We start from the raw sequence: 27,753 nt of genomic DNA, 5'->3' as shown, positions 1-27,753 counted from the left end.
GAAAGAGTTAAGAATAATCTGATGGCAGGGCTGAGATCTGTTTGAACTTGTGGTCTCTTGAAAGAAAATGCCATTCAGCACCGTTGCACAGAGTTATTTCATTCTTAATTTTAATTGACGTGTCCCAGAATGCAGCCTGCTCTGAGGAATCCTTACAGTACGGAGATGGTTTTTGAGTCAGTGTGTCCATAAAGTGTTTTAAATTCAGGTCATTAATTTCCCTTTTGGTACTGACATTCTTTTCAGTTAACTTACCCATGAGGTTTATAAAATCTGAATGAATCTTTCCCTAAATAAGATGTTGGATGCCTGCAGGGGCTGCGGTTTGGTGACCTGGAGCTGCTCCTCCCATCCCATCCCTGTGTGCCCCTCTGGGCCAGCAGCCAGCATTGAGGGACACTGCTGTGTGGGTGCTGCCCCTGCCTTCAGCTGCGGGATCCCGTGGAACGGTAGCAAGAATGGAGTTATTTGATTCCTGGTTGTAAAAGTGGCATCAATGCGTCACCTTTCTTAGCAGAAAAAAAAAGGATTAAGCAGAAACTTGTGCTGGCGTAGCATCAATTTTTCATTCGTCTTCTGGGTTTAATTAAAATCCAATTATTTCTGATGGCAGTGATAGCAGCAGGGCTGTGCAGCTCCGTCTTTAGATGGTTGTGGGGAGTAGAGAAACTCGCATGAAATATTTTTGAATATTTTATGTTTTCAGGATTGATAACATACTTAAAATAAATTGTACGATAGTCCCATATTGGGTTTATCCCAGAAATTAATTCCTGCCCAGGCTGGCGCTGACTTCATAAGTTCTTACCCAGAGCCTGTCGTCTCCTTCACGTCTTTCCATCACTGGTAAGCAAGTGAATTTCTCTTCTGGTGTGCTGTCCAGGCGCCGTGTGTTTATACTCCTGTATGGCTGACTGACTCCCTTAGCTAGGGTGGGAGCTTCATCAATTATTAAAGCTCAGCCCAGCTTGGTTTTGTCCAGCATTAGAGCAGAGCCACAGCTGCTGAGTTCTAACTGAGGAGTGTGAGAGCTTTCTTCTCAGCAGTGTCATTCCACTTGGGTATGCTTTTGTGTACACTGAGAATCTATTAGTGCACCAGTGTCTATTTCTGAACTAGAGCATGGATAGTATTACCAAGTACGCTTTTCAGGAGCTGTACTATAAAAACCTGGAGTGTGTTCCCGTGTACTTGGCTTTTGGTTCCTTCAGAACTTTTCCTTTCCTTTCTCCCCTGCAGATGTTAACATGCTGTGTTAATATGCACCTTGCTCTGCACAGGGAAGGAGAAGCACCTCCAGTGCCATTCACCTTGCAGCAAAACCAGTGGCTGCTGTTCCACCTGATGTGCTTTCAGTATGGCTGCTGGTCTGGGTTTTTAACAGGCGCTGAGGTTGGATCACTTTCATGCTGTGTTTCTGGCAGTCAGGATCACTGCCCCTCTAGGACCAGCCTTCACAGCAGAGCGGAGATTCCAAGGAGAAACAAGGAACTGTTTGAATCTCTTCCAGTCTCAGGGAAGACAGAGGTCTGTGCTTTCTCTCCTGCTCCTGTGCTGCAGCTCGCAGTTGTAAAGTGTCATATTCTGGTCTGACACAGAGTGGGAGTTATTTGACATCTCCGCTGATGCTCTGTTGCCACTTCTGTGATGAAGTTCCCCATCAAGTGTTACAGAAACTTGTAGGAGCTTTGTCACTAATGATGACAGAAATGTGTGTCTGGACCATTTGTGGCTCAGTGGACCTTAAGGCTGCTGGGTACAGGCTCACAGTGGCTGAAATTGCTGCTAGTAGTGATTATCTCTGGATTTTTTTTTTTGTCTGCGTTGCAGTTTGTTCTTATTTGGGCTAATGAAGAACTACTACTTGTTATTATGGTAGGGTCACTCTGAGGGTAAGTGAAAGCAGCTCATTGTTCAGGTTCGAACTCCAGACTTTCCACAAGTCTCTGGAGACGGTGGTTGTCACTTTTCTCCTTTCTACCCATCCAGGCACGTTCAATAGAATGGATTGTTTCTTGGCATAGTCAAAGTTCTTCTAGGAATGTCGTTATCTCTGGGGGCAATTTAATTTACAGGAAATGCATTCAGCTTCTTGCAGTGGGTGCATCAAGAAAGCTTGAGTGGATAATTAATCCAAGGATTGGGAAATGAATTGAGAGGGAAATTGTTGCTTTAAAGATGTGCTAAATAATCACCATTTTACTATATTTAGCTGTCTATTAAGACGTAGAGAAGACAAACCTCTCAGTCTGGTGCTCCGTATTTTGGAAGGGCAGCACAACACAAACAGCCAAACATTTCTACTTCTGTCTATCTGGATTTCCCCTGGTGCAGGCAGTTTGCTGTCGGCTGTCAGTAACGTGTGAGAGCTGTTGGATTCCTGCCTTGTAGTGTGCTGTTTAAAATGTCCTTTTTCTTTTCAGCACTGGAAGTTGTCCAGGTGAGCACACAAGTACTTGGGAGCTGAGGGGTCTGGAGGTTCTGCTTTCCCAGGTTCAGTGGTGGTGCTTGAGGAATGACCTGGAGTAATGTGACTCTTCGGGAAAGTCAGAGATCTCCCTCTGTGTTGTCTTTGGGAGGCATAAGAATTGGTGGCAGAGGCAAGGTGCTTCTGGGATCACTCTTTAGTTTATAACACTTCAGGTTGTGGCATAGTAATGTAATTATTTTGTAGTTATTTGTAGGTACCCAGAAGACAAACCTTTGCAAAGTGTTCCAGCCTTATTTTTAACTCTGTACCTGTCTGTCTGGTGGGCAGGAGGGGACTCTTTTTCTGTCTCAGTCAGCAAGCTGCATTTGCTTTATTTAGTCCCCAGTAGAGATGCTAATTACTGTGTGAGCATTTATAGCTGCTGCGGGTTTGAATGTGGGGGAGGCAATTCGGAAAGCCTTTGAGGTTGTGTTTTTTTCCTGTTGCTTTGCCGTAGGGTGGAGAGTGTCTCAAGAGGAACTGAAATGCAGATTTGCACTTTCAAAAATAGTGGGATATGTTTTGGTGGCTAAAACAGGATTGCTGGTAGGAAGAGGTGCAGGAAGGAACCTCTGTGTCTGTCGGTTCCGCGCCCAGCCCAGGCAGGGCCACCCCGAGCTGTGCCCACATGGCCTTGGGATGTCCATGAGGATGGAGGCTCCGCAGCCTCTCAGGGCACCCAGTGCCAGCGCTGTGGGACCGCACAGTCAGGAAGTGTTTCCTGGCTCCAACAGCTTCCTATTGTGTCCTGGGCTCCTCTGAAAAGAGCCTGACTCCTCCTCACAGCATCCCTTCAGGTTGTTCTACACACTGATGAGCTCCTCTGTGAGGCTTCTCCAAGTCAAGCATCCTCAGCTCCCTCAGCTGCAAGGCACAGTGCTGCTGCAGAGCGGTGTGTGCTGCCTCCCCCCTCAGCTGGAGATGGCTGGGAAGCTTGTGGGCTTCAAGTGGAAGTTCCTCAGCATTCTGTTTGGAAACAGTATTCTTCAGTTTGTAACAGTGCAAAAAAACAATGCCCTGAGCATGACAAAAAAGCTGAAAAAATTCAGACGTGACCTATTTAATTATTGAAGGATGCTCTGGGGTTGTGAGAGGGGGTCATGTTTATGGAAGTCTTAGTTAAGTAGAGTTGTATTTTAAAACTAAGGAGGGGGAGGGTAAGTGGGGAGATTTTAGGAGATGCTCTCAAGCTTGTTGCAAGCAGAGGAGGCATTATTTATTTTACATGAGCCTTTTTCTTCCTGTTGCATAATTTCTGTCATTTTTGTGTACTTAATTTGAGGGAAAACAAGTGGATTTGGTTAATAATTTTCTCCCCATGCTGGTATTCCAGATTATTTTGAAGACTCATTCTCCACGTTGTATTTTTGGTATATGTAATAAGCTTTGCTGGCTGTTGGGCTGATTAGGGCACTGCTGTCTGGGCAGTGGTGTGTCAGCACAGTGTGCACTGCAATGCTTTTGGCTGGGACTGAATGGAAGTTACCCGAGTGAGAATTTCCTGATGACACCGGAGCCTGACCATTGGCATTGTGCGATATGTGTGGTTACAGTGAAGCTGCTTTACTGGAACATAACAAAAAGTCCCTTCCAACACGAACCATTGTATGATTCTTAGTGAAAAATAAGTAAGAAGTGGAATTGCCTGTTTTCCTGAGCTGTTTTGGCTTTAATCCTTATATTTGAGTGGGCTGGTGTGTGCAGTCCTGCTGCTTGCTTGGGTTGAAATGTTCTGCTCAGGTATTTTTGTATAGGTCCATGTTGGCTGCTTGTGGTCTTTGAAGAGGAAAGAGGCCATAAATAACTTGGGTTTTGAAATGTACATGCATGGTTTGCAAGAGAACTGTGCTTGGGGAGCAGCAGCAGTGCGCTGTGCCATAAGAATGTAAACTATCAACAGTTTATGGTTTGTGTGTTGGGGCTTTTTTTGTTTGGTTTTTGTTTCTTAACATAATGATGAGCTGTATTTGAGCTGCAGTGAGCTGTTCCCAGGCCCTCCACATTTTTGATGACGTTCATTTCTGTATGTGTGTTTTAATTCGGTTTGTTTCCCATTCTCTTGACACGCTGATTGATTCTTGTGTTTTCCTGCAACTAGCTCTCATTACTCAGTAGGCACGAAGGACAGCAGCATTCCCTGCTGCCAACAGGCTTTCTTCCAGCAGGCTGCTTTTTTTTCTGGAGCAGATACATCTTCTCTGCTAGGTTGGGGAAAGCTTTGCAAGGCATCTTCTGCTGCTTTGCCCAAGCACTTGCACTGCTGAAATCTGGAAGCCAGCCACTGATGACATGAGCATCACAGTGTTTCCGTGAATTCAGATGCCAGTATGAATTTCACGATTCAGGCAGCAGTGAAGCTGAGCCCTGGAAATGGTGACCCACCAGAAATTCTGTATTCTGGGTACTGTTGGGTGAGGGGTGCAGAGCTTCCCAGGGGACAGTATGGGCTTCTTTCCAAAAACATATTGGTATCTCCAGGGCTGAAGCAGCGTGTCCTTCTCTGCTGGAGCAGCAGAAGGGCTCTCACCTCTGTGCCCTGGCAGCAGGGAGATGAGGCTGTCTTTATTTTCTGATAGCTCTGTAGCTGAGCTTCACATCTGCAGCTCATTGCTGTGTCTGTGTGATAGGACTTCCTTCAGCAGACAGCTTGTAGGAGTACTGCCCTCTGCTTCTGAGACTTCTTGTAAAGGGATAGGACCCACTTCTGTTAAACTCTTTAACTTTTAAACGTGTTTTTATTCCCTTTTGCTTTCTGTCTTCCTCTCCCAGAGGTGGCCCAAGTGTTTTAGAAACAACGTAGTCAAGTGGAGTTCATTGAATAATTCAACTGTTGCCTGAAGTGATAGTAAAAGAGGACGACCCATTTAATAAATCAACCAGAGCTAAAAGCTCTGTGGTTTGTAAAAATGTTCATCTGCCCTGCCTGTGAACTATCTGAATTTCTCTTCAGAAGCTCCTTTGGTTTTTTTCTTCCCCTCACTTGGGTTTTACCTGTTCCAGAAGGGCCCCGTCCCACCTGAGCCACCCATGGAAGTTGTTTCTGCTTGGCAGATCCATTTCAGAGAGCACCAGGGGCTGCAGCTTCAGCAGCGTGGTGTTCTGTGACCCCTCTCCTGTCATTGCTGCGTGGTGCTTCCTGTTAAGGGTCTATGAGATCTCCTTGTATCGAAGGCACTGCTGCAGCAGGATCTCCTCCAGACGCCACTTGGGGACTCCCTGACGGCTCTCACCACAAAGCAAAGCAATCTTTTGGCCTTCTGGAGCAATGGGAGTATCCTTTCTTTTCTTTTTCCCTTAGTTCAGAGAACTTCCTAAGTGCTCGTTGCTTCTTATTGGTGCGTTGGACCTCTGTTATCTAAAACAGGTTTAGATGCAGAATACTGTCTTTAAGGGAACTGCTCAGAGATGTGAGTATCTAGTTAGAAAACCTTCTGCAAAAGGCATTTTTGTCTGTTGCCTGTGTCAGCCTTTTCTTTAAATCTCTTTGGACAGCAGTTTGGCAGTACATCGCTGTGTTGCAGTATAAATTGCTCTTTTCATTGTTACTGTAATTGTCAACCAATCCCACAGCCATGGTCTCCCAGCCATCGCAGCCTTATTTTTCTGCTGGGGTGCAACATTTCATGGTGCTCTATGGGATCCCATCCCAGCTGATAAATGGGCTTCTCAGTTGTGTCTTGGTTGAAACACTAGCAAAGTGTTCACTTAGAGCCGTGCTATGTGCCTTGAAACACTGTGTACCTTGTAGTTTATTGCTTGTTTTCCTTATTTTAGCGGCCTCTCCTTCAGACTCTGCATCTGGGTTTGCTCTGGCCTTGTTGCATTTCTGAGCATTACGCTTCAGAGGCTGCTGGGGACAAGTGTATGAACGCTAATGTGTGTAAATAAATGATTGTAGGTCTGAAATCAAAGTCTGGGGATAAAGGATCCATTTGTTTCCCTTGCTTGTTTTGACTGCATACTTGAATTACCAACTACAGTGCGTGCTGTAGTGCATTAAACAGTGTTGGATGGGAGGCTGCAGTGAGCCCCTGGGTTGGGTTGCTGGGGTCGATGCTCTCGGTGCCCAGCCCAGGGCAGGCTTTGCTGGTCCTGCTGTGAGTGCTGAGGTGGTGCCTTGTGCAATAACATTCTGTGCCATTTGGAGCATCCCAAACCTCTTCCTTAATCAAGAGAGAGCGAGAAAACATCATGCCTGGTAGTTTTCAAGAGCTCTTGGCTATTTTTGTACTCTGCTGTGTATATTTTTTGTAAGTGATTTGATTGCTTTCTCTCTAGCTGTAGGGCAGAGAGCTTCCTATTGCAACACAGGGCTTCTTCCCCACCTCCTTCCAGCAAGTGTATTCACAGTTAAAGAAAAATGAAAAACACTGGCCGTTCTCATTTGTTCCTCTTGACACGCAGTCAGTTTCAGAGGACGTATTCCAGACATAAGCTGGAGAGCAGCATGTCTGGGTTTCCTTGTGCCATCCCTGTTCTCCATGCTGAGATCTCCTGGTGTGTGTTGGTTCATGTGCCTTGAGAGTTCAGAAATGCCCCAGGTCGGGAGGAGGAGTACATCCTAAATGTTCTGTGCTTAAGCCTTTGAGAGCTGATATTTTGTTGTCGAAGCTCTTCCGTTGAAGCAACAGAGTTTCAGATAATTCAAGTGAATATATGAGCTTCCAGTTGCAGTGAATCACTTGAGCTCCAACCATGCAAAACCTCATTGCACAGGTTGTCCTTGTGGAAAAGCTGCTGGCTTCCAGGCTGTGTGATGGGAAGGACTGGGGAGAGCACAGATAGCTGCACAGTAGGAAGGCAGTGATTGTGCATCCAGGATCTGAACCGACTTCTTTTGGCTTACATGAGCCCACCCTGCAAATAGGATCTGCCCTCTCTCCCTGTCACCACATCATGGCTTTGTGCAGGAAGGAGGCAATAAATGAGGCAGACTGACATGGGAGGCAGCATGGTTCTGTCGCTGGGTGGTTTTGAGTCCTTTTGCTGGTCACCTTGAAATGTCAGAGCAAAGAGCAAAGGCCCAGCTGTTCAGTGCTCCTCCTCGTGCCTCCCGTTGGTCATGGTTTGGAGCCCAGTTCTCATTTAAGAAGTTCTTTTGCAGTAAGTGTAGCTGATTTGGAGGAGTTTCAGAGTGTTTTTCAAAGAGATCAGGGATTTAGTTTGTTTTTAAGCTCCATTTAAAGGAAAACCTGCCAGTTTTTACTGATCAGCTTTAATTTAATTTTTCCCACTTGCCGTGCCAGCAGCAAGATCTCTATCTACCTGCGTGCCCAGGCCAAGCCAATAAATTCTAAATGGCTCCTCAATTATTTTCTATCTTGCACATTTTTATGAGGTTATTGAAGGGCTCATTTGATGCACACTCAGATGAGCAGAGGAAATTAAACTGTTTTTCCCTTCTTCCCTCCCTATAATATGGTTTGACTTGAAATCACAAAATGCTCTTTTAAGGTCTCTGAAGTAGGCAATGGAATTGCTTTCAACTATCTTTTCTCATAAGCGCTGATGTAAAAGTGCAGGTTTTTTACCTATTTGTGAACTGATTGGTGTTTTCCTTTGAAATCTTGCTGCAGTGGGAGAAGCTCTGGGCATCTGCAGAACTTTTAGGTACGTTTAGAAGTGTTGCCTGACAGATTAGAAAAATGATAAGCTTTTAAAAGACCAGCTGGTGAACCAGAGCTACCTGGCGACTGGTACATCTGTGTTACATTAGTAGCAAATCAGAGAAGTTTTGTGTGCGTGTTCATATCTTCATGCTAAAGCAGCGCAGTGATTTGAGTGGCTCAGCTGGTAACAGCTGCCCTGTTTTTGTAGGAGAAGGAGGTGGTGTCTTTAATGGAGGGCTGACGATGGGCCAGCAGCTCCTTGCCTGCCCACACTGCAGGGTCCATGCACGAGCCAGCCCCACCGGCACAGCAGATGGCAAGACTGGCACTGTGGTGAGATGCTTAATAAGAACAATTGCTCCTGGTGAGCCCAGACTATTGATTAATGACTACAGAAATCAGCAGTGAGGATGCAAGGAGGAAAAAACAGTTTCCCCCGGAAGGATTGCTGTAAAGGAAAGGCAACAGTGAGCTGGCGGGCTACAGAATTAGCCACAAGAGTCTTCCTAGGAGCAGTGAGTGAGTGCTGTGTACAACTTGCAGGCTCTGAGGCAAGAAAAACCTCAAGTAGTGCTGTGTTTTCCAGCTGTTTGTCTGAGCAGGGTTTGTGTGACTGGAGGAATTATCCAGGCTTGGTATTTGTTATGACAGTCCCACTTTTCTTCATGTCAGTGCGAAGAAATTGCATTTGAGATTTGACCTATGGGAGTGTAGAGCTTCAGTTTGGAGACTAGAGAACTGTCTGTGGTCTTGGAGGAAGAGATTTTGTGAGTGCACACGGGTTCATCTGCAGGAGGAGAAAATGCTTTGAGAGTTCATAAAGGTGTGGAGATTGAACTGCAGGATTTTGATCCAATGGCAGAGGTTTCTCTTAGTGCGTGGGGGTAAGGAAATGGGGACAGGGAGTGACTCCAAAATGCTGGATCTACCTTTGTAGAAGCAGTTTGCGTTTGTCTGCCAGCTTAAAGTTGAGACTTCTCTAAAACTTCTCTGAATTATGCTGCTGTTTCCTTTGTTGTTTATTTGTCTTGCTTTGTTGTTAGATCACATTAAGGCATCTTAGGAGATGATTGTGTTGATGCTTCCCAGGAGGAAAGAAGCTGCTATTAATAGAAATGAGTTTTAGCAAGAATTGAGGTTGGGCTTTGTGGAAGACTGCAAATAACCTGAGCTTAAACTTGCAAAGAAGATGGGCATATACGCTGTCCTTCAGAAATGAGCAGTAGCTACAGTGCACTGGAAAGAAGACTTGGGTGTGTTAAGAGTGGTTGTGATGGACAGCAGTTCTATAGGAGTACATGGCATGGTTTCCTTTGGCCTGGTGCCTTAGATTGAATGGGACTGTAATAATAACTGTGCAGCAGAGCTCCTTTTGAGTTGTAGTTGATGTTTGTAGAAGGTTGTTGGGCAAGGGGAAGAAGGAATGGCTCGTGCTGATATATGGTCGAGCAGCTGGCTTTGCAGAGATACTAAATGGGAAGCTGAGTGCTTCAGGCATGTTCGGAAGGAGATGGATGCTGAGCATCAGTTGCTAAGGTAGGATGGGCAGTAAAGAAGCAAAGAGAGAGCACTGTTTGAAAACATGGAAGGAGATTAAAAGTGCTGCTCCACAGAAAGGCTAGAATATGGAGAATTAAAGAAGATCAGCTCAATATTAGGGACAGCAAGTGCTTTGGCATAGGGAGTGCTTAGGAGAAGTAGCAAAACTGCCTGAATTGTTGTTAATTAAAAGGAGGAATGGTGTGAGGGGAAGAGGACAAGGTATCAGAAAGGCTTGGGAGCCTTAGGAACGCATGCCCTGCCAGCAGACTGCAGGGGACCGTACAGTTCTGAGCTGTGGGTGTTTCTGTTACACACCGTTGTGTTTGCATTGCTGAGAGAGGGAACTGTGGTCAGTGCTCACGAGAGTTCTGCAATTTAAAGCCCTGCCTTGTTAATCCTTTGTGTTTTAGTCCAGCAACGCTTTGCATTTTAGCAGCAGCCTAAAGTGATGTGCAACATCTGTGTACAGCATTGCTGAAATTCCTACTAAATGAGTTCCAGAGACAACCTTCCATTTGTGGGGTATTTTGCAAAGTCTGCTGTACGATAGGAATGTTAACCAACCTAACTCTTGGGTGACCTGAGGAGCTGTAGAGCTGGAGCCTTGATTTGGAAGACAGGGGAGGGCAGAGGCAGCTCCAGCTGGGCGCTGCTGCACGTGAGCCTTGGTGCAGAGCTGTGTGTCGTGTAAGGAACTGGAGCTGGGGGAGAACCCATCACCAGGAGGTGCCTCCGCTTCCTCTGTGGAGCACGCAGCCTTTGAAGAGAATACTTTATGAAATTCTGAAATGGAAAATGCAGAGAAGATGGTGATGGTGAACTGTGAAACACTGGCAAGTTGTTGAACTAGTACGAGTTACACAAGATGAATAAAAACGGGGCCTTTGTTTGCCTGGGATGTCTCCCGCAGTACCGGAGAGCTGCTGCTGTCCCTGCTTTGTAGCAAGGTCACTTCTGTCAATACCATCCAGATGTGTATCCTCAGGGTTTGTCTAAACATGGTTTTCGCTGCATGGCGTTAATAGCTCTTACGCTGCCTGCCAGCAGGATCCCGCCCTCCTGCTTTCACCTCCATGTTTGTCCACTTCTGCCTTCCTGCTGCTTTCTGCATTTTTTCCTCTCCTCAGCTGTCTTAAGAAGTTGGGGGGGCAGTCAGTCTCCTCATATAGGACTCTCTTGTGGTGCAGGAGAGGGGATCGCAGTCAGATCGGGCTCCTGCTTGCTCTGGCTGGCACTGCTCTGTTCTGCTCTTGCTCCTCTTTGACAGCTACCAGGTGATTTTTAGTCAGGCTCAGGGAAAGGTTATGAAAGATTTCTTCTTTGCTGATGGGCGAGTCAGGGATGCTGTGCATGTGCAAACGCGAGGGGATGAAAGCAAGCACATCCCCTGCAGAATGTGGAACGCGATAGTGTCATTGCTGAAGGCGGTTTGTACTGAAGTCAGTGCAGGAGATAACTGCTCCAAGCCAGCGTGGACATAATCCAATCAAAACTTTTTTTTTTGCCTGATTGTGTTGGCCCGAGCAAGTCAAATGTTACCCAATTTTCTGACCCAGTTCTGTTTTGTGCCTCCAGGACAAACTCTTATATGCTTCTGTCTTTTCAAATATGTTTTTCAGTGTTTGTGTGAGTTCCTGAACCAAGCTGGAGTTCCTCAACCGTTGCAGGGTTAGAAAGAAGTGCAACACTAAAGGAAAAATTACAAAAGCATCCAGTTAGATTTGTTGGGCTTTTTTCCCCAATTTTTATTTCCTTCCAGTGGCTTTTATCCCAGCAGAAGCAATGTAGCTGTACTGCTGTGATGATATGGATGCAGTGGAGCTGTGCCTGGTGCGTGTAAATGCTGAATGAGGCTTCCTTTGAACTCTGCTTTCTGCTCAGGCTTTTCATAGCAGGCCGTCCGCAGTGCTAGTGGCCTTAGTTGGCTGGTTTGAGGTTACTAAAGGTCCATTTTGGGTAGAAATTCCTCTTCTTAGAACTGAAGTGATTCCATGGCTTAAAACTGCTGTGTGAGGAAGGACAATTAGAAGGAGTCTGTTCAAATATAAACAGTTCTGAAGGCTTGGGCTGCCCCTGCCCTGCACTGACTGCTGCTTGGAATGGCTTCAGGAAAACACCACTCCCTTAGCAGGAACTCAAGTGTGGCTGGGCTTTGTTCCCGTTAGTTTCAGTTGTGTTTTCCCATTCGGAGTGAAAGCTGGTGTGGATTTGTCCACAGAAAGGCTTGCAGTCACTTCACTTATGTTTCTCTCTGAGCTCCAGGTGCTGCTCTCTACATGAAGGTCAGGGTGCTCCTCAGCAGCAGCAGGGGATGGCGAGCTGCTCGTGCAGCCTCTCACAGCACAGCAACTGTAAACTTGAACTTCCATCTCCAGGGAAGCAGAAGTGCCCTTCAGACTGGAGCGCTTTCCCATATGTTAAAATACCCAGAGAAGAGGTAGTTATCTTCTGAGGCTGTGTGAGTGCCAGACTAGTGAAGCTCAGGAAGGAAATGTTGCTCTGGAGGAAATCACAAGTACTGTGCCCTCTGGAAGGCAGTGGATGGTGGATGTAGCCAAGGGTAGGCAGCAGTGCCATACAATTCCTTGTGTGCTCCTGAAGGTGTTCTGCACTTGTTCCCCAACTGAGCTCTATGATGTATATTTAGAAATCCTGTTTTTCAGAGGAATTGTTGTTGTGGCTATATGCAAAATACTGAGCTTGAAGGACTGATAATTGACATGTTTTCTCCTTTGGGTAACGTTGTCTTTCATGGTAGAAGGCCACGTGTTACTCTGAAATGAAATTGGGATATCAGTAACCAACCTGAAAGCACACAGAGGAGGAGCCGATGTTAGAGCAGATAGAGCAGTCTTCCTAATGGCAGTGGTGTGGGGCTGCAGCCCAAGGAGCAGATCCAGGGGCACACAGCGGTGATGCTGCAGTGTGCAGGCAGCCTTGGTGGGGCAGGTGCCCTCAGTTTGATTTTACTATTTTTTAATTTTTTTAAATTAATTTTTCTATTATTAAAAGAGGCTTCATTCCACAGTCGTTGCTCTGTTACCAGTGGTTTAATTCGATTGCAGAAGAGCTTTGTTCTTCCTTCAGAGCAGAGCGTTTGCCTCAGGAGTTACTCTGAGAATCTGTAGCTGTTTCTTTCCTTACAGACAGCTTCCAGGTAATGCACAACTACAAAAGAAATCAATCTTCTGACAATCTGTGCTGCGAAGGCAAAAGCTGGAGTCAGAAACTTTGTGAGAGCTGTTGGTTTATTTATATCTGCAGTAAGTCCGTTACTTTTTGTCTGGGTAGATCTCCAAGGGAAGTTCTTTTTAGCTCTGTCTTGAAAAGTCTGAACGATATTTTCCTTCTTAAGAGCAGGGACAGATAGGGGAGGGAAATGTAAATCAAACGTCTCAGTTCCGCTGACTGCACAAATCATGGGTTTACAGAGAAATGAAATGATACCCGTTGCTGTCTCCTTCTTCACCAATCCCTAATTGATATTCCTTCCCCACCCCCACCCGCTTTGTTGGATGCTTTCATGCTTTGGCAGTTGAGATGCTTTAGTTTCTCTGGAATTCCTTTAGAGCCAGAGCTGTCTGTAAGGGCTGCACTGGCTCCTCACGCAGTGAGTTGTGCTTTACTTCTGCTGTCGGTTGCTTTTTGGACTATATTTAGCAGTTCCCTGGAGCTGCGTTGCAGACACGGGAGAATGAATGTGACATTCTGTGAAGGGCTGGGCAGGGAGTCGCGTTGGATGTCGTCTCACCACCACCTGGTTTGTCCTTGGGCACAGCCCTGCAGGCCCCGCACTGCCTCCTCCTGTGCTCCTGGGTGAGCTGGGTGCTACAAATCACTGCTACCCATCTTTCACCTGCCCTGCTTTGTATAAAACCCGGATAAAGGCACGTTTTTGGTTTGATCCACACAGCAACATCTGTGGCCTCTTTGTGGAGTAAGCTGGGGAGCTCTGAGTTAAATGTTCTGAGGAGCAGCAGGCAGCTGGGTTGGAGAAAGGCTTATGTCAGCAGCTCGTCATAAAGTTTGAAATCTATGAAATTAATTAGTTGAGAATAAAGCATCTTTTATTAATGTTTGAATATCTGCATTTGTGTGTAAATTAGTATGGTCGAACAGCTGCTGCACGTCCCATTTCTCAAGCAAAAGCTCTGAATGCATTTATAAATAGTGAATGGTAAATAAATAAAGAATGATTTGGTTATTTCAGAACACGATTCTAAGCATCGCTGTGCAATGTTCAGTCACTTCTGGGTTGTTCTGCTTTTCACTTTTTAATGAAGGACCCTGGTTTTCATTAGTACCATTTATTTATAGTGTCCTTATGGATACAGTCCAGTATCACCTGTTAAAGCATCACCAGTCTGTCAGACACATGTATAACCTCTTCTACTTCATATCTGCAGCCTGGATTCTTAGCAGGGAAAATCATTGAGCCCTGATGAACGCAGCTGAAATGATACATGAAGTCAGCAGAAATCCTTCTACCCAGTGAGCCAGCAGGGCATGTCTATAAGCCAGCAAACTGCAGCGCTGTGCAGAATACTGTGAATTCGAAAGCACAGTGAGTTGTGTCTACAAGGTTTACAAAGCTGGAATTAAGAATGGCTGTAACATCTACTCTGCTGAGTGTATGTGGAGCAGGTTATCTGACGTGTTCTGTGGGTCTCCAAACACATTTTAGATGTATTTTAGCAGGCTCTTAGTGTACACTGAGTGACTGGTGTAGTGAATGATGAAGTTATCCTTAGGTTTTCATGTTCTAAATGGAGCTGTACTTGGTTTAAATTTCTTGGCATTCATACTGTTAGATTTATTTTGCACAATATGACCTATTGCTAATTAACTTTTCCTTCAGAGCTTGTTGATTTAATTTAGGTGTGTATGAACTGATAGCAGATGGGAAGTTGCAAATACCAATGTGTTTGGTCACTGCTGACCTGAGTGACTGAATTAAGCATGGAATCAGGTTTGTCTTTCATCCACAGCATGCCAGTTGGCTGCTATACAGAATGTGCAGTTCAGGATATGGGTATCTGTGTCATCCACCCACTGAATGGTTACGTTTTGTCTTACTGACTTGCTAACGGCCATTGGCTTTAAGCAGGATTTAGGTGATTGGCTCCATCTGTGCTGGGTTGCCGTCGCGCTCCCCTGGTGCTGGTGCTCATGCAGTGTCCTTCCTGCTCCGCAGTGCGTGTGTCAGGCACAGTGTGTTTGGCTGAAGGCTGGAAGCAGTGCCTGGCACGTGGCTGCGGGTGTGCGAGGTGCATCTGGGCCACTGCTCTGTTCATAGAGGCTCCATGAGGCCTCTGCTAAATGAATTACTCACATAGGACGCTGTATCCTATTTGCAGCCTCAGCTTTGCAGGGTTGCTCTGGTAAATTAAAGATTCCATTTCCTGGCATAAAACGCAACAAGGAGTGGGAGTGAAGCGCGGCTGGCTTGTTCTCAGCTTGGAACAGCAGTGCTGCAGCTTGTCTGGCCAAGGGAATTGCAGCCTGTAGAGCGAGTCTGGCTTTCTGATGTCAGTTATTAGCAAGTCCTTAATTTCATCTCGTGTCATCTGTTGTTGTTATCTGTGTTTCATGGAGAAATGGTTTCTGAACACCAGTTTGAAAGCAGTGACTTACATCACTGGCTCTGGGGCTGTGTTTTGTCTGATCTTTGTCGTATTTGAATTCCATCGTGAAGTGCCAAATGTACACAGAACAGAAATAATACTGAAAAATAATACACAGTGCATATAATTGGGTGGTTGGCCATTTCTCAGCTGAGTTTTCACGCTACTCTGGTTTGAGCTTGACTTTATTTGCAGCACTGCTATCACGGCTGATGGTGGTTCCCACCCTCAATGGTGAGAGGAGAGGGACGTCCATAAGGAAAACCAGTGTTGGCTGGGACCCTGTGCTGAGCTGCTTTGCTGGCAGACAGCAATCTCTTTATTACATTTAGGTATGATTTTCTGGGGGAGGAATCCTTGACAAGCTGTAAATATTTGCTCTAAGACTGAAAAGCCTTCAGAAAGGTGTGTGTGTGTGTGTGCATACAGCTGAGAACCTCTCCATCGTCAAGTTCTTGATTAAATAGGAACATGTTTTTTAATAGGTTGGACCAATTAATCTTTAAGTAGTGAAGATAATTCAGGCATGAAAATATCTCATATTTATGCTATTCACTTTCTACAACTTGAAACAAAAATTGCCCTGTAAGCCCTCAGCTTCCTGACATTGGGACTAATTGAACCTTTACCTGCGAGAAAGAAGGGTTCTCTTTGAGTTTTCTCTTACTCCTTGTTGTGGTTTAACCTGGCAGGTCCCAGCTGAAGTTAAGACACTCCTTTAGGCACTTGAACTGTTCTCAGATCAACCCTTGACCTTCTCTGTGGTGAACTGCTCAGACCATAGGGCTGGACAAGAGCCTTTTCTGATCTTAGAGCTCTTCTGTTCTGATCTCTTCTTGCTCCTCTTCTGTCAGCTGTGTTCTGGAGCCCCAGCACAGTCTGTGTCCTTGCCAGGCTGTGGATGCAGGAGCTGAACAGCCCTTTCCAGCACTGGCTATGCAAATCGATGCCAAATGGAAATGATGAAATGCTCTTACTCAGCATTCTCCCCCCCCTGCACCCCTTCATTTGTTTTTTTCCCTTTACCTACTGTCTATGCTAGTTTAGTACTGACTAAGTCCCTCTGCTGCCTTTTCAGTCTGTGTGAAGGCTGTCCATGTACAAGTAGGGCTGTAAGCTCAGTCCTAAGAAATACAGAGGATGTGTGAAGTAAACGGGCTACTGAAAAAAGCCATCATTGGGCTCTCCTGGGCAGCTGAAACAGCACGGTAACACACTGCACTTGGGAACACTTGGCTTTCTGCTGGAATCTCCTCCATTTAGGAGATCTATGGCAGATGGATTGGCCTCTAGTTTTGTTGGTTTGTTTGTGTCACTTTTTGTTCAAATGGGCTTGTGGTCATAGAAGACCTCCTGCAGAGTTTCTTTCCTGCTGTCATGTTTTTGGTCCCTGGGGATACATAACACTGAGACCCGTGCTGGAAGTGGTGTGCAGAATTCCTGCTGCCTTTTGGGCAGACCACAGCTTTTGTGTGGGGCTGGGAGAGAGGGGGAGATGAACCTCTTGGGGAGCAGTTCAGGCTGAAGCAGTCTTGATGCCAAGAAAACCTGCTTTGGTGCTTTGTAATGGGAGATGTTGGCAAGCCCATCCCTTATAAGACAGGCAGTGAGATTTATTGTCAGTCACTTTGTATTCCCTAGAATAAGGAATAATTTATTTAAGAAGTGACTTCCTTGGAATTCAAACTTTGAAAGTCATCACTGACCTATTTGTTATTTCTGTCTCCCTTAAGTTTATGAAAGCAGTTTTGTTTTTTTGTGTTGTGGGCTGTATGTTTTGCCACAAAAGCAGCTTTCATGTTGTGTAGTTCAATTCTACAGGCAAAACTGTGGTTAGATGAGATTAGTTAAACTTAACACTGATCAGATATAGCAGCTGGGGCGCTAAAATAACGTTCCAATCCTGGTCATAACTTAAAGAATGCAGAGACAGTTTACATCTGCCATAGGTCGAAGTGCAGTTCTTGAAGGTGCTGCTGTAGCAGTGCAAGGAGGTGTGTGTGTCAGCCTGGAACTGACAGGCTGGTCTGGCAGATCTTGGTTTGACACAAGACTGGGGTGTTAAGGTGGCTGGGGTAAAGTCTGGGGCACACAGAGTGCATAGAGAAACTTACTGCTGTACTCTGCTGAACTGACGGTTCTTTTTTCTGTTTTAGATGAAGGACCTAGCTTGTACTTCTGACTCCTATGTGCATGTAAGTTTGTGGACTTGATATCTAGTAATACATGCATCACTTTAATTTATGACCAAAACTGTGTGGGGTCAAGGAGAAATGAGAGCTGAATGCCTGTCTTGCAGAGAGGAATGTGCAAATGAGTCATCCCACACCACTGTTAATGCCAGCATTGTAGAGGCAGCAGGTGGAGATGGAGGAAAAAGATTACTGGAAAATTGTAATCCATGATGTAACCTCATCCCACTAAAAATCTCCCTAATTTAGCCCTGGTTAGTTCATCTGGAAGGCTCCAGAGAGGAAGCAGGTCTGAGCTGTTCTGGGTTTGGTCAAAGATTAGACACGTAGATTTACATTTTGTTTGGCTTTGGGAGGAGGATTGACCTAAAAAACTGCACATGTAAATTACAGCAAATTGCATTGAACTCTCTTGGTGAGAAGCAGTCGTCATCCCCTCATTGAGTCTGGTTTCCAGATGAGTGGTATTGACAGCTAGGAGAAATAAGGGTACCCCCAGCACTGGGTGTTTCGGGTGTGTTTTATTTATTTCCTTTTCCTTTGACCTGCTCATACTAAAAGCACAGCTTATGCTTCTGTTGTATTTCATGATCCTGCCAAGCAACCAGGGCTACTCTCATCCAGTTCTGGGTGTTACTTCCCATGCTCTGAGTCCTGGGTTCATCCCCCAGCTTTAGTGCTATTCAAAAGACCCCGAGTTCAATGTAATTCAACAGGTAGTGAGTGTCAAGAGCTGGATTTGTACAGGGAGATGACTCAGTCTGTAAGGTCTGAATTGTTCTCTGAAACTCCAGTTCTTTCTGACTGGAGAGGAAGAATTCAGCTGCTGTGCATTTCAGAACCTTGTTAAGATAGGTTCCAACCAGCAGCAGCTATTGTGCATCCATCCCTTTGCCTGCCTGCAAGGTGTCCTCACTCTTCCTTCCTGGGAAGGTCTAGGTCAGCAGGCTGCTCTGTCAGGATGAGGTAGGACTGTCCTTTCAGTGTGAGCTGTTAGTGGTTGTGTTGGTTCTGAAAATCAGTCGGTGTGCTCAATTTGCTGAGCATTGCTTTTATGGCGGTGGGACTGTTAACATGTGATTTTTAAGTATATGTTATCGCATCTGTTGAGGTTGACATCTTTGGTTAACACCCAGTCAATCTGAAAAGCGGGGCCAAGCAATACAGAGCCCTGAGAGATGTCTTACTTGTCAAAGTGACAAATTGCCCTTTCTGACTCAAAGGCCCAGCTTGCATTTCAGAGGCGTGTAGCTACAGGGGAAAGGGGAGGGGAGCATGGGAAAAATACCCTGTTAGCTGAGGCCTTCCCCAGTGGTTTGTTTTTTGTTGTGTGTTGCTGAGTTGAAGGTCTTTGTTTTCCTCAGTCTCAAACAACTTCTCAGCAGGTTGAGAGGAGCAAGGCCCCTGGGACTCTGCCTCTCCCACTTCTCATTCTCATAAACTGTTTACAATCTCCCTCCATTTTCTAGCTTTGTATGGAGAAGTTCAGTGGGTCAGCTTTCCCTTTAGCTTCATCCATCATTCCAGTCAATTAGAAATAGTTGAGGGCCAATTGCCCGGTCTTCCATTAACTGAGACACTTCAGATTGTTTAAAATAGCATAAAAGCTGTCTTTGTTGGTCGTTGGGCCAGCGCCCTGCGGATGGGAGTTACCGTGTGGCTGAACAGAACCCCAGTGTGCTGGGCACTGCTGGGGGATGGATGTTAGTACTGCAGGCCTTGTTTGGGTTTGATTCCTTCTCCTTCACCTCTGCCTCTTGCCTTCCCTGAAAGGTGCGATGCCTTCAGACGGTGAAATGCCAGACCCGCTTGCACTGTGGCTTTTCAGAAGTGCTGTAGTAGAGGGAGGTGTTTTTCAGCTGGTGAACAGTTCCTCTTTAACCTTGGTGCTTAAAAAGCTCTGGGCGTTATTTGTTAGTTGCTTGTCGTGTGTGTTTCTGAAGGACAAAGGAAGCGTGTAAGTGTTCAGGAAACAGCTCGGGCATTGCGGTGCATGGCTGAGCTCACTCTGGTGCCCCATGCCAGGGCAGCCTGCTTTTGTGCAGGGCTGATGTTTTCCTTTGGTTGTATCCGACCAGCCCTGGGGTAGAGCTGTGTGAGAGCTCCAGCACTTGGAGCTTGTTACAGGTTGATGCTCCTGGGAGCACGCTGCAGTAAGCAGATATATACGTACCATTTTGTTTCACGTGACGTTTAGGCAGCAATGTAAATACTTAAATATTCTCATTTTGAAATCATTGCTTGTCTTGCAAACTCTTTTCAGTGTCATATGCTGCTGGGGTTTCCGTATGGCCAAGTCCATGTGCCTTCTGTTGTTCTGGAGCTTGAATAACACATTATCAGTAGGTGCTACCTGCACAGCAGTAGTTCCTTTGGTTGTGAGGAGACCTGAGAGCTGTGACTGTGCAGCTGTGCTTGGGGCTGATGGAACTGGAAGAATACAGAACATGGCAGCCCTTGAATGCAAGGCCTTTGATTCTTCAGGAAGGTTGCCCTGCCTCCTGCCTGGATTTCAGCTGCTGAACTGCTGCAGTGCACTGAGAGCTCCCTGGAGAAATCAGGGCTGAGGGCACAGCAGGGATGTTCGGGTGGAAAAAACAACAACAGAGCTTGACAGAACAGGGGAATGTGATGATAATCAGATTTAGGAGCTTTCAGCAGCTGGGGAGCTGGATCCTGTGCTGGAGAAAGGTCTGTCACAGGTACACCAAGCCAGTTCCACCACTGACTTGTTTGTGCTTTGATGCCCTACTGGGATACGGACCTGGTGTATATTCTCAATCCAGGAACATGGTGATCTCAGTTGCCTTTTTTTCTTCTCCTTCTTTTCCTCCACGTTCCTTCAGCATGAGAACGTCAGAGCTGGAACTGCAGACCTGCATTGGAAGGAGCGCTGTGGGATGGGACACAGCACTGCCCTGAGACTCAGTTCTGACCAAATGGGTGCTTGCCTGCTTTGCACTTGCAGAAACTGAAGCTTTAATAAGTAATTCAAGTAAAGTATAAGAAGGGTTAGAAGAGAGAATCCCTATTTGATTCAATTAGTGCTGGTGTCCAACACCATTAATTATGAGCAGCCTTCTGATGTTTTTCATGGGAGTCAATACACTTGAGCTTTGTCTGTGCCGGGGCCAACTGAGGACAAGTTTGTCCACTGATGTAGAATCCAGCTTTTGTGCTCTGCAAAACCCTTCAAATTCGGTATCTAACAGTCGCCTGGAGTAAGCAGCAGCCTGAATAGTCTGCATTGCAGTCTGCTGAACAAAGGATACGTCTGGGAGAATGATGATTCGATGTACATGTTTGCCCTGTTTTTGAAGAGGGACTGTTTTAGTGGAAGTAATAATCTCCTACAATTTAATATTATTTCCAGGCTCTTTTAAATCATTTCATAGGCAGTGAATAAAGAACTTTGTTTACCGTTTTAAAGTAGAATGTCTGTTCCTCCTAGGGGAGGTTATTCTTTTATTAAAAAAAGATAGAAAGTGGCTGCTTTGATGGAAATGTAACTCCAGGAACTGAGATGGTGATGATTACAGAAGCTGCAGCATTCTAATGCAAAATAAGCCCTAGGAGATATGTGCCCTAAATGGTAAATCACTCTGTTTCTTAACAAAGCAAGAATTACTATTATTTTGTTTCTTGCTTATTTTACAAGGTCTTTAGCTGTTTCATCTGCACTTAACTTTTACAAGCTGGGGATAAATTGATGGTTGATGTTGTTTTGCTGTTTAAATAGCTTGGCATTTTTAAAGCATACTGGAAATGCAGACGAAGGATGGGATTCATCTGGCACTCCAAAAGCAGGGAGAAAAGCTGTGACTGCTGGTACTCAGTGCTCTAACTGGATTAGAATCTGGTCTTATAACTTAATGTTTCGTAATCTTCATGGAAGGAGCCAAACACCATTATTTCAAGAGGACCTCGTGGGTGATGTGTTGGCTGCAGGAAGAGTCGCGAATCCTGACAGGCTCTCATTAAAGAGGACTGGAAGGGAGTTTCCTTTGGATTTCATCTTCCTGGATGCTCCGCTGGGAGCAGCTCGGTGGTGGCTGATCCTTCTGAGCTGGGGAACCAACCTCCGCTGGTCTGGCAGGGTCCTGGCTGTGGGAGGGGAAGGGGATCACCGTCCTGCTGCTGCTTTGTAAGCCCCAGCGAGCATGAAGGAAAGGGTTTTCTAAACTGGAATTACATGCCTTCAATAGGCAGGGAATTACTGGTAGGATTATTCATTAGGAGTGTTGTATTCCTGTTCTAACTGGTAATTTATGTTTTACTTTGAATAATTAGGCTTAGCTGCCAAATGTTTGGAATGTGAGATGTGTTTAACAGGAGCGCCCTAGATACTGGCTTAGAAGCTGAGCACTGAAGAAGATGGTTGAGAGGGGTTTTGTGTCCCAGTTTTTGCAGTTTGTGGTGACCTAAAATCCATAATGGAGGAAACTAAAAACAGAGAAAGTCTTTGCATCTTTTCAGTGTTAATGCCAGCTGGTGACAGCTGCACGTTAGTGATGTGGAACAAATACTGGCTGTAGAGATCAAAGAGCCGCCTCCTTGAGCTAATTCAGAGAAGAGCAAGTTGGATGGTGCTCTGTCCTCTTTGCTCACTGCTTTTTTTCAGTAGCTCGTGTGCTGAGGAGGAGAGTACAAGGAAGTGCAGTCTGCTGAGTTATCTGTGTTAGGAAATCTACCCTGAACTTCAGAAGCTTTTATTTCTGATGCTTAGGACAGTGTCTGGGTAACACTGCCTTTCTCCTGTAGGAATGCAAATCTGTACCTGAAACTTCATTTTAGAAACAGCCATGGGATGAAAACTGGCTTGGGGTTCATTTAAAGTCAATATGCCCTAGTTTGCAATTCACTCATGTTTAAGTGCCCAGCTTTAAAGCTTTTCTTTGCCCACAGGCAGTCTGAATACAAAGGGAGACTTTGTTTTTTATAAAGAAAAGGTTTTGCAGAAGGAGCAAAATCTGGAATGGAAGGTAGGCAGAAATCTCCTCAGGTTTATTATCACAAAGCAGAATTTTCTTCTGAACAATGTAGAGGAGAAGGAAAATGGATGAATTCATGACAGCGCCTCAGTGTGAGGCTAGAAATGGACAAGATGGATATGGCTGTGACATACATGTGCAGAAGGAGTAAGTCTCACATCTTGGATCAGTTTTGGTATTTGATGCCACATAAATGGCGAGGAGGTTTACCAGGGCAAAGTGTAACGGGAGAAATCTATGCATGGTAACCAATGTCTTTGGTTGTGGTCAGACTCGGATTGCACGAAGATAACAGAAGTCTTGAGTCTTGCTGTACTGCAGTGCTGTGTAAGTTCTGTTTGCAGGGAAGCCCTGCAGTGTGTTGGGGGAAGCTGATCTGCAGCTGTAATTTCACAGCTTCAGGATAAAGAGCGGGTTTGTGTATTTGTCCCAGGAGTTTGTTTCCCTCCTGAAGCTGTAGGCAGAGACAGAATCGGGCATCTGAGCTCTACTGTAAAGTACAAAGTGTGTGTGCAGAGTTGCTGGATGCTGAATGGGGAGATCTCCTGTAGGATTTCAGAAGCCTTGTTCTTGCTCTGTCTGGCTATTTCTGTTGCCTGAGGTATTTCTCCATTTCGATAGAAATGGGAGCGGTGTCCGCTTATCTCATCCCTGGAGGTGCAGCACAGGCTCCTTTGAAGGTTGTCTGTTCTGCATTTTGACTGAGGTGGCTGCCTGAAGTTTATTGCCATGTTCTTGGTTGTTACCATGACTTACCTGGAAATGAGAACAGCTGCATTGCTCAAGTCCAAGTTGCAGAATGCAAGAACATAGCTGTAAATAACAGAAACTGATCGAGGGTGTCTTGGCTTGTTTTAAAGGGAATTACTGATTGCACGAGGATTAAATGGTACATTTTCCCAGTGGATCTCAATGGGATCTCAGTACGTTGCTCCTGCTCAGCAGAGGGAAGGATACCATCCTTTGTGGCTTACAGTGAGTGCAGCACAGGGCGGTCCAACGCCCACGGACAGGACAAAGTGCAGCTTTGTGACCTTATATTTAGAAAATAGAATGTTGCATTTCTCTGGTGGGGCAGCTTTCTCAAATAGAGAATATTTAAACATTGATGTAATTAGACTTGGCTCCTGCATGGCAACAGTTTCTTCCCGATGGTTTTGTTTTCCTGTGATGTGTAAAGGTGTATGGGATTTGCCCAGGGTGTTTTCTTTAGGAAAAAACGCATTAACTTTGTAAATTAAGGTCCTCTGTCATTCTTTTTCAGTATTAAAAGAAAAATTTGTGCGTGTGTACGTATGTATGTAAATATATATATATATATATATATGTATGTATTCCTTAGTAAGAGCTTTTCTATGTATGCCTGTTTGACAGGATGAGCAAAGCCCTGCTTTGGCTTTGAGGCCTGAGTTCCATGATAGCTTCAGGGATTACGATGAAATGAACAGTCTGCCGCTCTGTCTCACATAGCTGAGGAGAAAAGGCTCATTTCTCAGTATGTAAGCCAAGTCTTTATTGGCCACTTGCTGTGAAACTTCTGAAATACGTTCACGTACCAAAGGAGAGCTTCTGTGATTGCTGTGCTGAGACACAACTGCGTAAGAGAAAGGAAGGTTCAGCTGTTTGTGCTGGTGAGAAGCAGAAACTCTCTCTTTGGGCAGCGTTCTTGCAGCAGCTGACCTGTGATTCTGTGATCTGTTAACACTTTTTGGTGAGCTTACAGCCATGTACATCTCCTGCACTCAGCAAAGGGAAGATGGCAGAAGAGCAACGTGCCACGTAATCCAGCAGTTAATTTTCAGCTATCCATTTTAGATTATCATTACCTTGGACAATTTGAGACAGGTGGCAGTTTAATAGTGGCTCTTGGTGTTTTATAACCTTCTGTAGTCTGAAACTGAGCGTATTTTATCAAATGGAAATAAACTTTGAATGTTGTGTAAGATAAACTGCTCTGAAACCCAATGGTCTCATTCAGTGCAGAACAGAAAGAATGTTTTATGTACAAAAATTCCGCTCCTCCTACACTGGGCATTGGAGAGGAAGCTTAAGATAGGCTTAAATATAAGGCAGCCGTCTGTTAGCCCATAGTGGGTTGCCTATAAATACAAAGTTCATTACAGCACGCTCACATGATTTCCATTTACGACGTTGAGCTCAGCCATACTGGTTTAGTTGCATGGTTGGTGTTTTTTTTGAGACACTGGATTCTTCTTTCTCTGAGTCTCTATTTGCAAGTTGTAGGTAACTGCTGTTCGATAGAGAAAGATGAAATCAGTACGATATGTGTGCCGTGATGGTAGAAGGGAAACACTGGGTTTTTTTTTTGCTTGCTTCTTCAGGAACAAAGCCCCAGTAACCAGACGTCTATAGCAATGATGCAAGAACCTCAGGAAATGGTGGAAGAAACAGTTACTGTGGAGGAAGATCCAGGCACCCCCACTTCCCATGTGTCTATTGTCACTTCTGAGGATGGAACAACAAGGAGAACTGAAACCAAGGTGAGAGGTTAATAACCAGCAAAGGAGATGGGAGAATACCATCTACTCAGGGAGCAAAAGAAAGTAGAAGGAGCAGTGAGCATCATGCTGTTGTGATCCTCTGTGATTCTGAGTGTGTTCTCTGCCAGCAAAGCTGAGTTAGGGTTTTTTGGTCAGTTTGTGTCTGGTTTGCTCGCAGTCAGCTGTGCTGATACAGCTGCTCATGGAGCTGTGAGCTGAGCAGTAGAAGTTACCCAGGTTAACCAAACAAAAACACCAGCACCCATTCCCAGATGTTAATTATTCTAAGGTTCGCTTTATTTTACTCGTACCATTCATGGCATTGCCCTACAAACATATATGAAAGTTTGAGACTTAGATGAGATGGAAAGGATGGAGGAAAGGATTTTTGTAGCTGGGAAAAAAGTGCTTGGAAATGTCTTCAAATTAATTAAGATTTGTAATAACAGTGCGCTGTTTTTTTAATTATTCAAATAAAATGACAGCATTTACCTACTGCAGTGTTCTTGTGAATGGAATTTTACTCCTGCTGCATAGGGAAAGCTGGGGATGTTCTCCTGGGAGCTGTACCTCAGGTTCAGAGATGCTGCGTATCTTTTCCTCATGCTCCCTTTTCTGGCCTTCACGTCAGATAAATGTTCAGTCCCTGCTGAGCAGATGCTGTGTGTTCGTGGTTGCCTCGCTTGCTTTTGGTATTTCTGCAGCAGTAATACGACTTGACGTTTGGGCCTTGGAAGTTGAGCTGACGTGTTCATTAGGTTTTGGTCTCCTGAAAGATCAAGGGTGACTGCTTATCACAAAGCTTCTGAACAGCAGTGATTTAAAAAAAGACTTTCCAGCTGCTTCTTATGATAGGAGGTGAGCAGAGGTTGTTGCATAAATCAGTGTTTGTTTTTCTGGCATTCCAAAGTTGGGGCTGTCTGAGGTGTCTGTTGAGGATGTTGGAGTCTCAGGTGAGAGTGGCTGAATGTTGGTGTTCTGAGCTCAGTGGGTTTGCACACGTTGACATACACTGAGCGTCTGCTTAAAAGTTGTTAGTTAAACGATGCAACTGGCCTGTTTGCTGCTTATCAGGAATGGAAACGATGGTCTTTAAAAAGCAAACAACCAAAAAATATCACACTTGAATTAGTCCTTCCTATAATCTGACATTTTTCAGACGTAACTAAGTTTACTTACTTTCTAGAAGCAACAACAGCTGTTGTTTGCAGGAAGAAAGAGGTAGGATTACAGTGGTGATGGACACCTTTTCATATGGTCTAATAGCAGTGCATATTTTTAGGAAGCTGTTAGTGCAGCTATGCAAAGGGATAAAATAGCTGTGGCCATAAAAATAGAGTGGAGGCCATGTCGTGTTCCCTAGATAACAGAACCACATGAAATAGTTTGAAATAGTTATGCCACTGATACATCTGTGTCTTTGTCATAACAGAAAAGGTGCTGTTTTCTCCAGTGCAGTCTACCTGCTGTGATAATAATATATATATGTGTATATAATAGCACGGGTAGATATGAAAGCAAGATCAGATTTTCTTTGCATTTTTATTTGATCACGTTTTCAATGTGTGTTTATAGTGTTGGTAGTGAATGTGAAGATGCAAACCATTGTTGTTTGAAGTCCGTAGCATCAGTTAAGTGTCTTGGAGTTAATTGGCATTGACTTCCTATCACTTTTAATAGGTATCATCATGGTGGCTTTATAGGTCACACTGTGATGTGTAATGCCTTGCAGGGCAAGTGAAACTTCTTTGCACCTTCTGTGAGGTGACAAAACTCTGACCTTGCTGCTCGGGTGAGGACAGTGAAGGAGAGTTTCTGTGCAGTGTGAGGTGCAAACCCAGCCCCTGTGCACACAGTGAGCTGCAGGAGCAGCGTCTCCTCTGAGCCTTAGAGGTAGAGGAAGGGCTGAGGTGCTCAGCCTGGTCAGTGCCGTTGTGTTTTCCAGCCTTGTTTTACAAAGCAGGTGGTACCACATGTTGCTTCCCCTGACCAAGTTACATGGGCAGTCTGTCTTTGCAGGAGCTGAAGAGACCAGAGGGATTTTCCAGGTGTGCACTTTCCTTGCTGTGTACCCTGTGTAGGGGTCAGCCAACTCTGTGTGATTTGATGGCTGGTTTTGGACTCTGTAAAAGAAAAATATTGTTTATTTTTGCTACATTGTACAAAATAATGCCTGTAAGTGATTCCCCTTGAACTGAAGCATAGCAAAAGCTATAAATGTGTATGTTCCTTTGTGCTGCTGTTCCTTGTTTTCTTTTATGAATCCCCCCATGTTGTTTGAAAACCATAATCTACAGAGTTTCCTCTCTCCAATAATACATGAATTAAACCACTTCAGTGCTTAACCACGACAGTTTGTGCTTTCCCCCCATATCTCTGAAGCTGCCTGCAGCAGGGAAGCGGGAAGAAGCATAATAGAATTGAATATTTGACGTATTTTAAATAGAGAACATCTGCCTTCTCAAAAATGACATATCTGAGTAATTTCCCCCAAACTGTTATTATCTTGCTACTGTGCTGGCTAAGTCTCTACATAACATTCGCTGCACAAAAGATGTATCACATAGTGCTTCATTGCAGCTCTATAATCTCTGGAAGCCAAATACCTCTCATGCTCCAGCAGCGAAAGTCACCTTGGGGAGAGGGCAGCTGGGAGGCTGCTGTGTCAGAGGAGCTGCTTTGGAAGCAGCTGAAGAGAAATGGAGTAAAGCAAACAGGATTTGTGTGCTCCCGTTAATGCTTGCTTTTTTCTTTCTTTAGGCACCTTTTAGTTTTTATCTTTTTTGAAATGCAAAAAGATCTGAGAGCTCTGGGTCACTTTTAT

At 45.0% G+C, this 27,753-nt stretch overlaps 1 protein-coding gene across 50 annotated transcripts in view; it reads left to right on the top strand.

The window, feature by feature from the left end:
• Positions 1–27,753, top strand: part of ARVCF (ARVCF delta catenin family member) — a 151,745-nt gene that overhangs the window by 69,456 nt on the left and 54,536 nt on the right. For 31 of the 50 annotated variants that reach the window (XM_085555514.1, XM_085555492.1, XM_085555490.1 and 28 more), the window contains one exon: positions 24,771–24,929. In XM_085555514.1, coding sequence (XP_085411640.1) covers positions 24,804–24,929 — 126 coding nt within the window. In that variant the 5' untranslated portion in view covers positions 24,771–24,803. Of the gene's footprint in view, positions 1–17,401; positions 17,441–24,770; positions 24,930–27,753 lie in introns of those variants that run through there. The other 19 variants (XM_085555489.1, XM_015877593.3, XM_015877590.3 and 16 more) reach the window with 1 other exon arrangement.

The sequence above is a fragment of the Coturnix japonica genome, chromosome 9 (assembly GCF_054131305.1).
Source record: "Coturnix japonica strain WE chromosome 9, WE-NBRP24, whole genome shotgun sequence".
NCBI classification, from domain to species: Eukaryota; Metazoa; Chordata; class Aves; order Galliformes; family Phasianidae; genus Coturnix; species Coturnix japonica.
This window is presented reverse-complemented; position numbering and strand designations above follow the sequence as displayed.